Below are 13651 nucleotides of genomic sequence, written 5' to 3' on the forward strand. Positions count from 1 at the left end.
ATTTACAATTGTTATATCTTCTTCTTGGATTGATCCCTTGATCATTCTGTAGTGTCCTTCTTTGTCTCTTGTAATAGTCTTTAAAGTCTATTTTGTCTGATGTGAGAATTGCTACTCCAGCTTTCTTTTGATTTTCCATTTGCATGGAATATCTTTTTCCATCCCCTCACTTTCAGTCTGTATGTGTCCCTAGGTCTGAAGTGGGTCTCTTGTAGACAGCATATATACGGGTCTTATTTTTGCATCCATTCAGCCAGGCTATGTCTTTTGCTTGGAGCATTTAATCCATTTACATTTAAGGTAATTATTGATATGTATGTTCCTATGACCATTTTCTTAATTGTTTTGGGTTTGTTTTTGTAGGTCTTTTCCTTCTCTTGTGTTTACTGCCTAGAGAAGTTCCGTTAGCATTTCTTGCAAAGCTGGTTTGGTGGTGCTGAATTCTCTTAACTTTTGCTTATCTCTAAAGGTTTTAATTTCTCCATCAAATCTGAATGAGATCCTTGCTGGGTAGAGTAATCTTGGTTGTATGTTTTTCCCTTTCATCACTTGAAATATGTCCTGGCAGGCCGATTCTTAACCAGTGCACCACCAGGGAAGTCCCAGGATTGGTGAGAATTTTAATTTCCATTTTTCCATTTCCTGTATTTTCAGATATTTTGCTATAGCATATAGGTGCCATCTGGGTTCATTTATTTGGACTTTTTAATTACAGAAATAATACATGCTGCTTATTCAAAAATTAGAACAAAAGCATATAAAGTAAAAACAGAAGCCCTCACCATCTTGGTCCTTCTTGCCAATCCCGTTCTCTAGATGTAATCACTGTTATTAATTTATTCTTAATTTGCTATGCATAACCCTTCAGACTTTTTTCTATACACACACAAGTCTGTTGTTTTGTGTTAACAAAAATCGGGTTAAATTACACAAATTTTTCTGCTACTTGATTTTTTTACTTAATACTGTGTCATAGATATCTTTTCATGGTAGTACACAGATATGAGCTCACTATTCTTAGTTTTCGTTTGAATATTTTTCATTTGTTTACTCTTGCAAACATAATCCATGAACATCCGTGTACCTACATCTTTGGGTACTTATACAAATATTCCTGTGGGAAAGAGAGGTAGAAATAGATTTGATGGGCTCTTAAATTTTTAATCAATGGAAAAATTACCTTTCTAAAAGGCATTATTTTACATTCCTACCAACCACTTCCTCACTTTCTCACTTTTGCCAATTTCAAAAGCAAGAAAAGAAAAGAAAGAAAAGCATTTTATTAATCATTAAAGAGGTCAGACATCATTTTATATATTTATTGACCATTTTTATTTGTCTTCTCAATTGCTTGTATATATCCGTCATTCATTTTTCCCCCTTGGGTTTTTTGGTCATTTTCTTATTTGTAAGACAGCTTTATTTATTATTGATGTTAACTTTTTGTTATATATGTTTCTAATACTTTGTGCCCGTGTCTTTTTAACTTTGTTTTTTGTATCTTTTATTTTGCAGAGGTTTTTAACACATGTAACTTTGAAAATAACTTTTCAACACAAAAACAGTTGTAACTGCAGTGGATATTCACTAAATATCTGTCAACTGGCTTCACCTTCTATTTCAACTTGTTTTACTTGCGAACAACCCACAGAAAGGAGAGTTGGTGTTTTCTGTTTCATGCAGAACTTCTCCTTGATCTTTCTTTTTAGTCTATCTTGAATACTTTTGGGGCCCTAAATATAAAAGGATGGTCCACTCAGTCTTTCAGTCAACATTGCTCTTTTCATCAGCACTCCTTTTTTTTTTTTTTAGCTTAGTTCTGTTAATCAGATTTTTGATCTGCTTATCACTCAAAAAGGGTCATTGTCAGTTCCTTAGAATAACCTGAACTGCATCCTCCCCATAAGTAATATGTAACAATATATGTTCCTTCCCTGCCAAGTTGTAATATTGCTTCTTATAAAAATGCGTAAGACCTACTAGAGAATGGACTTGAGGATATGGGGAGGGGGAAGGGTAAGATGGGAGAAAGTGAGAGAGTGGCATGGACATATATACACTACCAAATGTAAAATAGATAGCTAGTGGGAAGCAGCCACATAGCACAGGGAGATCAGCTCTGTGCTTTGTGACCACCTAGAGGGGTGGGATAGGGAGGGTGGGAGGGAGGCAGACGCAAGAGGGAAGAGATATGAGAACATATGTATATGTATAATTGATTCACTTTGTTATAAAGCAGAAACTAACACACCACTGTAAAGCAATTATACTCCAATAAAGGTGTTTAAAAAAAATGCATGAAGAATAGATACATGTATATGTATAACTGGGTCACTTTGTACACCTGAAACTGACAGGACATGTTTAATCAACTATACCCCACTATAAAATTAAAAGTTTTAAAAGATGCATTTGAAATCTGTAAAGAACACAGAACTCCTTATGAGAAGAACACAAATTTAAAGCAGCCTTAAGCAGGAAATTCCCTGGCAGTCCGGTGGTTAAGACTCCACGCTTCCAATGCAGGGAGCTTGGGTTCGATCCCTGGCTGGGGAACTAAGATACCACATGCCACACGGCCAAAAAAAAAAAAAAAAAAAGAAGCAGTTGTAAGCAGTTCAGGAATGTGTGTTTGCTCTCTAAAATTCCAGGTGGGTGTCATTGATGCACTTATTGACCTGAATGAGCAGCTACTGCAGAGCCCATTTCCGACCAGCAGCAACCTGGGCTCCAGAATGCCTGTGACTGTCTGCCTCTTTCACTCCCTCAACAACATAACGAAAACTAGTGAAGCAAGTCGGCAAAGACCCAAGGACGACACTGAGCAGGTAGGTAAGGTATGTGCTGGTGGCCAACTCGATTCGGAGACATTTTCCTCTTGACAGATCAGGTATCATACAGCCTCTCCCTAGACCTCTAGAGAACCCAGCAAAGTAGGCACCACTGAGGAGACCACTCTGTCAAGCCTGCTCCAGGCTCTTCTTCTCAACCCCATCCATGAGCCGAGACCACCTGTTGCTGAAATCCAGTAAAAAGAATTCAGCAACGTGGTAGGTACATAATAAATACTCCACTAAATGAATTGTATTTATTATTCACATGGAAAGATGTTCAACATCACTAGTCACTAGGGAAGTGCAAATCAAACTACCGTGAGATCCCACTTCACATCCAAAAAGACAGACAATAACAAGTGTTGGCAAGGAGACGGAAACTGGACCACTCGTACATTGTTGGATTGTAAAATGATGATACAGCCACTTTTGCAAAACTTTGACAGTTTTGCAAAATGTTAAAAATAGAATTACCATGAGGCCTAGCCATTCCACTCCTTGGTATATACCCACATATGTCCACATGAAAACTTGTACACTTATGTTCATAGCAACATTATTCAAACAGTCAGATAGCCAAAAAGTAGAAACAATGCAGGTGTCCATGATCGGATGAATGAATAAGTAAAGTGTATGTCCTTATGATAGAATATTATTTGGCAACAAAAAAAGAATGAAGCACTGTACAAGCTACAACATGGATGAACCTTGAAAACACTGTGCTAAGTGAAAGAAGCCAAACGTAAAAGACCGTATATTATGATTCCGTTTATATGAAATGTCCAGAAGAGGCAAATCTATTGACACAGAATGTAGATTAGTAGTTGCCTAGGGCCGGGGACAGGAGAATGGACAGTGACTGCTACTGGTTTCTGGGTTTATTTTAGGGAAGATGAAAATGTTCTAAAATTAGATCATGGTGATAGCAGCACAACCCTGTGAATATACTAAAAAACACTGAAGTATATACTCTAAACGTGTGAATTGTATGTGTGAATTTCATTGCAAAAAAGCTGTTATTAAAAAAACATTCGTCGTAAGCAGGTCTAGGGCAGCTTATTTCATGGGGCAAAGAAATATTTCCCTGGGTGGCCCTCTTAGTTGATACAAAGGATAAGGAGTCTTTAGCCAGGCTGCAAGTACTTTCCATGGATCCTTCCGATGAATGTCACCTTTCATTATATCACTGTCAAGATCCTTGTCCCCTTTTCTGCCCTCTCAAACCATTATTTCACTAACAATACCCTGAGGTTACACAAGTCACCTGGTATCTCCCTCTAAATGCAGGTAGAAAATCCACTGAAAATGTCCCTGCTGAGCCTCAGGCGGATCCAGGAAGCATTTCTACAGCAGAATTGGCGTTCTGAGTCCGCAGGGACTCTGACCTCTTTCGCTGCTACCCTGTTGCTGAGCAGGTAACAGGAGGAAGGAACGGGGAGAGTTTTGTTTTAGGTTTTTGATCTTTAGAGAACGCACAGAAATTGATTTTCATTTAACTTCTTTTTCATTAGGCAAAACATATCAACTTTGCCTCTGAGCTCTTACACCTTCGGTTCCCCAGCACCTGTGAGGTTAGGCGTTCCATCAGCGTCAGTCTTGGAGCAGCTCTTGAATAAACACCCAGGAGTTAACATCCAAGTGAGTGTGAAATTGATTCTGATCAGAATGAACATGGGATGTGATGGCTGTAGGTATTTGGGTGCAAATGTAAGCTGACCAGACCCCATGAGAGAAGGTTGTGTGCGTTAAGTTCTGTTTCGCACTGGCAGGAATGGAGGCCTCTTAAAAATGACCCACTATAGAGGTTGGGAGTATTAACAGATTCTAGATATAACTAAGCTTCTGGGTTATGATATGAATTGGTCTCAATTCTTCACTATTTATACAAAGCTGGAAATCTCTGAATAATCATCAACTCAATATACCAACCTGGTTACATCAGTATATTTAATTTCTTTCAGCAACTACCTAACAAATAGAAGTAAGATTGTTGCCTTATCCTGGAGAACAGAATTCTTAATTCCTAGTAAAATGAATCCTCCAGGTATAAAGATATAAAAAATAATTCTGAGGGTCATAAGTAAATGACTCTTTTTAATTTTTTAATTAATTATTTATTTATTTTTGGCTGCATTGGGTATCACAATTTTTATTTTTAATTTTAATTTTTTTATATTTCATCTTTCATTAACCAATTCTTCCTTGTATGATGTTATAATGAGAAATATTATTTCATTTAAAATATTAGTGGATAATTTGCTGGCAGTCCAATGATTAGGACTCCGTGCTTCCACTGCAGGGGGCACGAGTTCGATCCCTGGTCTTAGAACTAAGATCCCACAGGCCTCAGGGCGTGGCCAAAAAAATATGTGTACGTATTAGCAAGGGGAAATCCCAACATTTACTGTATGATATCTGATACCTTATTACCTATCAGGGTGTTATTTATAAATATTTCGGCAATTGATGGAACTAGAGTGTTCTTGTTTCTAAGTAACAGGACTAGCTTTCAATCCCTTCAGAGATTTTGATGACATGGTTTGTTGGAAGCATCGGAAGTGTGTTACTAAGCTCTAATCATAAATTGCTCCAAGTCCATGATTTAATGGAAGATATCAGTGTATGACTTGACTATTAGGGAATAAAATAGAAGGGCATAGGAATTCCTGGAGGATAGGATGGAGGTCTGCAACAACTTGAAGGAAATCATTTTAGATTTATGGGCGTGCCATTGTTTTGTTACTCACGTCATTACTTAGGAACTTCTACAAAGAGGTCTACCTTACCCTTAGGAGAACGTTTTAGGTCCGAGACTATATACTCTCCCTTAACGCCTGGCACTGCTAACATTCACAGAGGAAGACCTAGCAAGTTGCATTCCATTATCACTAAAAGGAGACTGAAAGGCATCAATGGATGGACCATCTTAAACTTGAAGATTGATGAACTCTCTCTTATTCTAGATCGTGCTATGGAGAAACGCGAGCACGGGCACCCATCCCACCAGCCTCAACGTGAGTGCAGACTATTTTACTATCCCAGTGAATGTCACTTCCCTGGAGAAATCCCTCATAGTGTGCGTGGAGCCTGAAAGCCCCCTTTCAGTGACGCTCTACCTGGGGTTCCAGCACCAGCCTAACCACACACACTTCCACCTGAACCTCTCCCTGCCAAAGGACAAGGTGTCACAGAAAGGTAAACCCCAACAGGATGTCAGAAACTTACTTTAAAATGCATGCTTTTTTTTTTTAGTGTTTTTGGTGTTTTCTGTTTCATGCAGAACTTCTCCTTGATCTTTCTTGATCTTTTATTTTGAGATAATCGTGCAATTGTCAATTCACATGCAATTGTAAAAAGCAAAACACAGAGCTCTCACATACCTTCCACCCAGTTTCCCCTAATCTTGCATAACTATAGTACAGTGTCACAACCAGGAAGTGAAACTGACACAATGCACTGATTTTATTCGGATTTCACAGGTTTTACAAGCTCTCTTGTAATCACTTTTTAAGTAATTCTTCCTGTTTAGTAAAGCTATGGAGACAGCACCTGTTGCTGCTGGGCTGCCAGCTACGAATTCTGTCTGCATTACCGGCAGGCTCTTTCCCGATTCAGAACATGCACTCTGTCCTACCTACTGATCTTGGCAATAATGTCGTGTCATTGGGAGCTGGAAGGGATCTTAGAGGTCCTTTGGTCCAGATTTTGTGTTTGAGAGATGAGAAAACTACAGCAATTGGGTGACTTGCCTCAGCCCTCAGCGGCTACCTGACAGAGCCGGGCCTGGAACCAGGCCTCTGACACGCAGACCAGGGCTCTCTCCCTGGAACCACTCTGTGCCTGCCCCTGCATCACTCTTGGGTTTCTGTTGGTACCTAGGTCTTGTAACTACTCATTTTGATGTGTGATTATTTTGTTTTTCTAAAACTCATAATACATTCTAATTCATTAGCCCCAAGTCTTCATTTATCAAAAGCATATGATTTTTTTGTTTTTTACTGGAACAGGAGTCATCCAAAGCCCCAGACTATATCACCGGTCATTTTCTTTAAAACCATTTGTGATTCTAGGCTTATCATTTCCCCATTTGTAAAATAAAATAATGATAATAATAGACCCTTCTGAAGAAAGGTTCTAATGGTATTTTTATCCCCTTTGAAAGGCAGCTAAGTACTCTTGTTTGTTCTCAGATGAGCAATACACATGGGTGCTGACTCCAGAGAGCCTGCAGTACGGGGTTGGCACCTACTACATAACAGCCCTGTTGAATAGAAGCAAGGAGGGTGCCCAGCAGACGCCCGCCCTGTTCTCGGTGGTCACTGCTGTCACCCAGTGTTATTTCTGGGCCAGCGGCAACAGCACGTGGGGAGCAGAGGATGCCAGGTCAGAAGCTGCCCACTTCTGCCTCTCTCCCACCTCAGCCGGCAGTAAACTCAGTGCTCTGTCATCTCATTTGGGGCGGTCCAGAAAGAAAAAGCATTGGAAGGGAAATAAATCAGCCTGGTTAAAAGGAGGAGGCGTGTGTGTGGTGGGCTGAGAGAACGTGTCTCTTCGGAGCAGGCTTCTGCATTAGATTTGTCATTTTTTTCCCAAACATTAGTCCAGGGTGAATCTGACAATCTACGTAAAGTAAGACAAGTGGTATATGGAAGCTGATCAATTCTGCAAGTACTAAATATGCGGAGGGTAAAATGAGGCCGACTTTCTGCTACCTAAAAGAGAACTTTTATTGCTTCTTGGCCTTTTGGCTAAGATCAAATGTAGTATATATTTATGTCAATTTAATATCTGATACATCCTCTACTCAAGGACAATATAGCAACTGGATTTTTGGAGCAGGGAGTTGGAATAGGAGCTTGCTCCGTTCACTCCAAAAAAAAAAAAAAAAAAAGAGAGAACTTTTGTACTTAAAAATAAGCTAACAGATTCCTGTACATTCTAAGCCAGGTGGGGACAGACTGTCACTTCTGCAATTACTGCCTCGTTCCAGGTGTCTGACCACTTTAAAAGGGCGCTCTACATTTTCACACTAGTGATCCTGTGAGATCCTGTCTGGTTTCGTGTGCACAAAGAATGTGCTGTAAGCGTCTGGAAATCCTGAGGCAGCTCTTCCTAAAAGATCTGATAGGGCTTCCCTGGTGGTGCGGTGGTTAAGAATCCGCCTCCCAATGCAGGGGATATGGGTTTGATCCCTGGCCGGGGAAGATCCCACATGCCACGGAGCAGCTAAGCCCATGCTCCATAACTACTAAGCCTGCGCTCCAGAGCCCACGAGCCACAACTACTGAAGCCTGTGTGCCTAGAGCCCGTGCTCCACAACAAGAGAAGCCACCGCAATGAGAAGCCCGCGCACCACAACGAAGAGTAGGCCCTGCTCGCCGCAACTAGAGAAAGCCTGTGCGCAGCAATGAAGACCAAACACAGCCAAAAATAAAAACAAATAAATTTTTTTTTTTTTTTAATGTGAGAGAGTGTTATCCAGATTGAGAATAGAAGGAAAGAGGATTCCGTGGAAGGCTTCCGCACCATTCATGCAACCCCTCAGACTGGGAGCTTGTTAAAATGCAGAGTCTGTTGCAGTAAGTTGGGGCGGGCCGGAGAGTCTGCCTTCTGACAAGCGTCCGGTGCTGCTCGGCAGGGAAACCCCACAGAGTAGCGCGGTGGGGGAGATTTTCTTCTCTCCCAGCAGTGGCCACTGACGGCAAAAGGCATCAGGACATTTCCTGCCTCCTTGAAGCCTTTGTTATTTGGAATCCATGAAAGTATCAGAGCTCAAGAGTGCACGATGAGAATTCCTCCAACGGCCGAAAGTGGACTGGGCAACCAGAACTTAACCTTGTTCTGTGGAAGGAAGTCAGTCATCCTGACAGCATTTTAGACTTTTCATGTACAAAATCAGGTGTGGAATTGGTACCTTCCATTCATTTGCTTAGTGATGTTTTAAAAGATATTTTTTATAAAGAAATGTTACAATATACGAAAAGTTATAGGGAATAATATGATTAAAAATTAAAGACACCACTCAGCTGTATCACAAAGTTTGTATTTTGCTGTATTTAGTTCAAGTTTTTTAAAATTTAAACACTGGGATAATGGAAGACCTGGGTCTATCCCTCTCCAACCTCATTTCCTCGCTCTTACCAAAGGGTCATCCCTGTCCGGAATTTGGTACATGTGTTCATTCTTTTTTTTTTTTTTAAAGGATCAATCTTTTTTTTTTAATGTATTTATTTATTTGGCTGCGTTGGGTCTTCGTTGCTGCACGCGGACTTTCTCTGGTTGCGGCAAGCGGGGGCTAACCTCCATTGAGGTGCACAGGTCTCTCATTGCGGTACGTTCTCGCTGCATAGCACTGGTTCTAGGTGCACGGGCTTCAGTAGTTGTGGCTCGCAGGCTCTAGAGCGCAGGCTCAGTAGTTGTGGCACACAGGCTTAGTTGCCTCGCGGCATGTGGGATCTTCCTGGACCAGGGCTTAAATCTATGTCCCTTGCACTGGCAAGCAGATTCTTAACCACTGCGCCACCAGGGAAGTCCTATGTGTTCGTTCTTTCAGCAGATATTTATTGAGCATCTAATACATTCCAGACCCGCATACAGGAACTAGTGTTGGACAAGAATGTCCTCATGAGCTTACTTTCCAGTGAGGGAGGCTGACAAACTGGATTCATGAATGGTGGTTTGCACACTTTTGGTCTTTGTATAAACGGTATGATACTGTTATATTCTTTTTTTTCTTTCTAAGTTTCTTTATTTATTTTTTGGCTGTGCCTCACGGCATGCAGGATCTTAGTTCCCTGACCAGGGATTGAACCCGTGCCCCCTGCAGTGGAAGCACGGAGTTTTAATCACTGGACCACTAGGTAAGTCCCTATTATATCCTTTTTTAATTTGCTTTGTTCGTTCAGCATTTATCCAAGTTGATGAATCCATCTTCAGTTCATTCATTTTTAACTGCTGTATAGCAGTCCATCAGTTGTGGGTTTTTAAAATTATTTATTTTATGTTTGGCTGCGTTGGGTCTTCATTGCTGCGTGCGGGCTTTCTCTAGTTGCAGCGAGTGGGGGTTACTCTTCGTTGCGGTGTGAGGGCTTCTCGTTGCGGTAGCTTCTCTTGTTGCGGAGCATGGGCTCTAGGCACCTGGGCTTCAGTAGTTGTGGCATACGGGTGCAGTAGTTGTGGCTCGCGGGCTCTAGAGCACAGTCTCAGTAGTTGTGTCGCACAGGCTTAGTTGCTCGGCGGCATGTGGGATCTTCCCTGACCAGGGATCTAACCCGTGTCCCCTGCATTGGCAAGCGGATTCTTAAGCACTGTGCCACCAGAGAAGTCCAGCAGTCCATTAGTTTGCCTCTACTTACTTATTTGTTTGTTTGTATATTCTTTTACTGGACACACAGGTTGTTCTGATTTCTCCTAGTTATAAACAGTGTTGACAGAGACATCCTTTTTCACATTTCCTTGTGCACATGTGCAAAATTCCCCCAGATATACATTCAGAACTGGAATCACAGGATTCAAGGTGTTTTGCTTCTTCAGTCTTACTAGATGTTGCCAAGCTGCTGTGCCCATCAGTTGTCCCAGTTTACACCAGCAGAGAATAAGCGATCAGACCTTGTTTCCCAAATCTAAATGCCTATGTTTGTTTTACATGTGTCCCTTCCTTAGCACGCCAGTTAGAATCGCTGTCTTGGCTATTATTCCAGGTTGGGCCACAGAGAGCCCACTTTTCAGGACACAGTGTCTGTGTAACCACCTGACCTACTTTGGCGGCGATTTCTTCATTGTGCCTCAGACAGTGAATGTGGAAGACACAGTTGAGCTGTTCCTTCGCCTGACCAGCAACACCGTCGGGGTGTCCCTGCTGGCCAGCCTTATTGGAGTCTATATGCTCATATTTGTGTGGGCTTGTGGAGAAAGGACCGAGCAGATATGCAGAAGGTGATGAGACTTTGATTCCAAAAGCTTTGCCACAATGTCTTAAATATGTGGAACAAGATGAAAAGAGAAACGAAAACCCTTCATCAAAAAGAGGCAGCTAGGGACTTCCCTGTTGGCGCAGTGGTTAAGAACCCGCCTGCGAATGCAGGGGACACGGGTTCAATCCCTGGTCCGGGAAGATCCCACATGCCGCGGAGCAACTAAGCCCATGCGCCACAACTGCTGAGCGTGCACTCTAGAGCCCGTGAGCCTCAACTACTGAAGCGCCCGTGTGCCTAGAGCCTGTGCTCCGCAACAAGAGAAGCCACTGCAATGAGAAGCCCGCTCACTGCAACTAAAGAAAAGCCCACACGCAGCAACGAAGACCCAATGCAGTGTAAAATAAATAAATTAATTAATTTTTTTAAAAAAGAGGCAGGTAGCATGGTAGTCGGTAGTGTGAGGTACAGTCTGACTTGGTAATATCCCTGTGTCCAATTGTCCTTTACAAGGATCCCAGACAGTGATCTTTCCTGGTTCTAGACTGTACACCTGAAGAGCTCTTTATGCTTGTCTCAGACCCCAAGACTTCATTGAATTGCGGTTTTCTCTGTCCTCATCTTTCTCCTTAGAGATAAACCAAAAGAATCACGTTCTAACTTCCTATACTGTATCTTTCGTTGTCATGTTTTAGGTGGTTATCACCCTTTATGGATCAGAGGGGCAGAGCAAGCCCCATCATCTTTGTGATTCCCAGAAAGCAGTCTTTGAACGAGGGGGACTGGATGTCTTCCTGCCGGGCACTCTGTCTTCTCTGCGGGAATTACACAGCCTGCAGCTCTGGCATGACAGTTCTGGCATCAGCCCTTCTTGGTAAGTCCCCGTATCAAGCTGGCATGTTGCTTCTTCTCTGTGGATCTTAGCATTCTGGGGAAAGCCCTGCATGGCTTTACGATAAATAACTATAATGCTTTGGGCCAAATAGTAACAAATGACTGTTAGATTTTAGTTTCAGAGCTGTCTACAAAGAAGAAACCCTGGAAGGAAATATGGAAAATGAACAATACGATTTTTGATGGGTAGTAGAATGGATTTTTTTTCCATTAGATGTTGTCATGATGGTGAACAGCAAATAATAACAATGAAATATTGCCCAAAAGTACCATAAATTGAAAGTATCTCTAAATATGAAAACTATCTTCAAAGAGTAAATTTAGTAAATGACTATATACTGAATATACTTTGGGTCAAAATGAAGAGCTTAAGGAGAGGGGAAGGAACGGAATTACAATGTGGGATGTGCCTAGAGAGTTAGAGTGAGAAGCGGTCAGTGGTGAGTGCATGCACCTGCCCTGTGCTAGATCCGGATGATTCTGCATCTTTCTTCAGCAGCACTCTAAGAATTAGGAGAGCTGGGTGGAGAAATTATTGAATACATGATGAAAATTAATTAAGGTTGAGGATTATTGGCTTGTTGGGATTAGGAAAAAAGAAGGGAATGAAGTCAAAGATCTCAGGCCGGTATTCAAACAAGTCAGTTGCTGAATATTGGCCACCTGAAAAGAGTATGCTGCTTGGCTAAAATTGATAGCAAAAGAAGTCCTTCCCTGCTAGGCTAGATACACCAACCACTGGGCCAGGATAGCCTGATAATTTGCTTGCTGCTTCCATTCTGTTCAGGTATCTACAAAGCAGTTTGTTGCACTATCATTCCGCTTTCATTTATAAAGGTAAATAATGTATAACAAGCGTTTGAGAGATACTCAGCATCATTAGTCATCAGGACATGCAAATTAAAACCACAATGATAGCACTAAACACCCACCAGAATGACTGAAATTAATAAGTCTAACAGGGCTTCCCTGGTGACTCAGTGGTTGAGAATCCGCCTGCTGATGCAGGGGACACGGGTTCGTACCCCAGTCTGGGAAGATCCCACATGCCGCAGAGCGGCTGGGCCCGTGAGCCGTGGCCGCTGGGCCTGCACGTCCGGAGCCTGTGCTCTGCAACGGGAGAGGCCACAGCAGTGAGAGGCCCGCATACCGCAAAAAAAAAAAAAAAAAAAAAAAAAGTCTAACAAAACCAGGATTTGGTGAGGGTGGGGAGCAGTTAGAGCTCTCACACGCTGCTGGTGGGATGTAAAATGGTATAGCTGTGGTGGAGGACAGTTTGGCAGTTTCTTGTAAGGTTAAACATACATTGACCGTATGACCCAGAAATTCCACTCCTAGTTATTTACCCAAGGTAAATGGAAACATATGTCCATTCCGACACATATGTTCATAGCAGCTTTATGAATAATGGCCCCAAACTGGAAACAACACAAATGTCCATCAGGTGAATGAATAAACAAATGTTAGTATGTTCATTCAATGGAATACTACTCACGACAAGAGCAATCTGTTGAGACACACGGCAGTGTGGATGAATCTCAAAAAACATTATGCTGAGCAAAAGAAGCCAGACACAGAAGGAGACATACTGTACGATTCCACATATATGAAATTCTAAAAAAAGCAAATTACTCTCTAGAGACAGCAAGCAGATCAGTGGTCACCTGAAGCCAAGAGTGACCCTGAGGGGGGCTGACTGGAAAAGGCACAAGGGAACTTTTCAGGGTGATGGTGGTGGTGCTTAGTACACAAGTGTATACATTTGTCAAAATGCATTGAATTTTGTACATTTTAAATGGATGCCCTTTATCATATGTAAATTATACCACAACAAAGTTGATTTTTTTAAAGTATGTGTATAGGAAAAAGTCTAGTGCTATATACACTAAATTATTACCAATAGTTATTGCTGGGTAGTAGGATTATGAATTTTTAAGTTTTTCTTCAGGGTACTTTTAGGTATTTGCAAATTTTTTTTTTTTTTTTTTTTTTTTTTTTTTTTTGCGGTAC

General features: G+C 41.6%; 1 protein-coding gene and 1 non-coding gene across 2 annotated transcripts in view; both read left to right on the forward strand.

Annotated features, from left to right (window-relative positions):
* The window catches only part of PKD1L3 (polycystin 1 like 3, transient receptor potential channel interacting), a 74309-nt gene that overhangs the window by 25445 nt on the left and 35213 nt on the right, over positions 1-13651 (forward strand). Inside the window, 10 exon segments of the mRNA XM_055078918.1 lie at positions 2652-2828; positions 4122-4249; positions 4346-4476; positions 5329-5371; positions 5373-5454; positions 5798-6029; positions 7025-7366; positions 10259-10737; positions 10740-10769; positions 11443-11624. Coding sequence (XP_054934893.1) covers positions 2652-2828; positions 4122-4249; positions 4346-4476; positions 5329-5371; positions 5373-5454; positions 5798-6029; positions 7025-7366; positions 10259-10737; positions 10740-10769; positions 11443-11624 — 1826 coding nt within the window.
* Positions 7563-7746, forward strand: LOC112065253 (U2 spliceosomal RNA). Its single transcript, XR_002891931.1, has one exon. It is a non-coding gene; the product is annotated as a U2 spliceosomal RNA (small nuclear RNA).

The sequence above is a fragment of the Physeter macrocephalus genome, chromosome 17, assembly GCF_002837175.3.
Source record: "Physeter macrocephalus isolate SW-GA chromosome 17, ASM283717v5, whole genome shotgun sequence".
NCBI lineage: Eukaryota > Metazoa > Chordata > Mammalia > Artiodactyla > Physeteridae > Physeter > Physeter macrocephalus.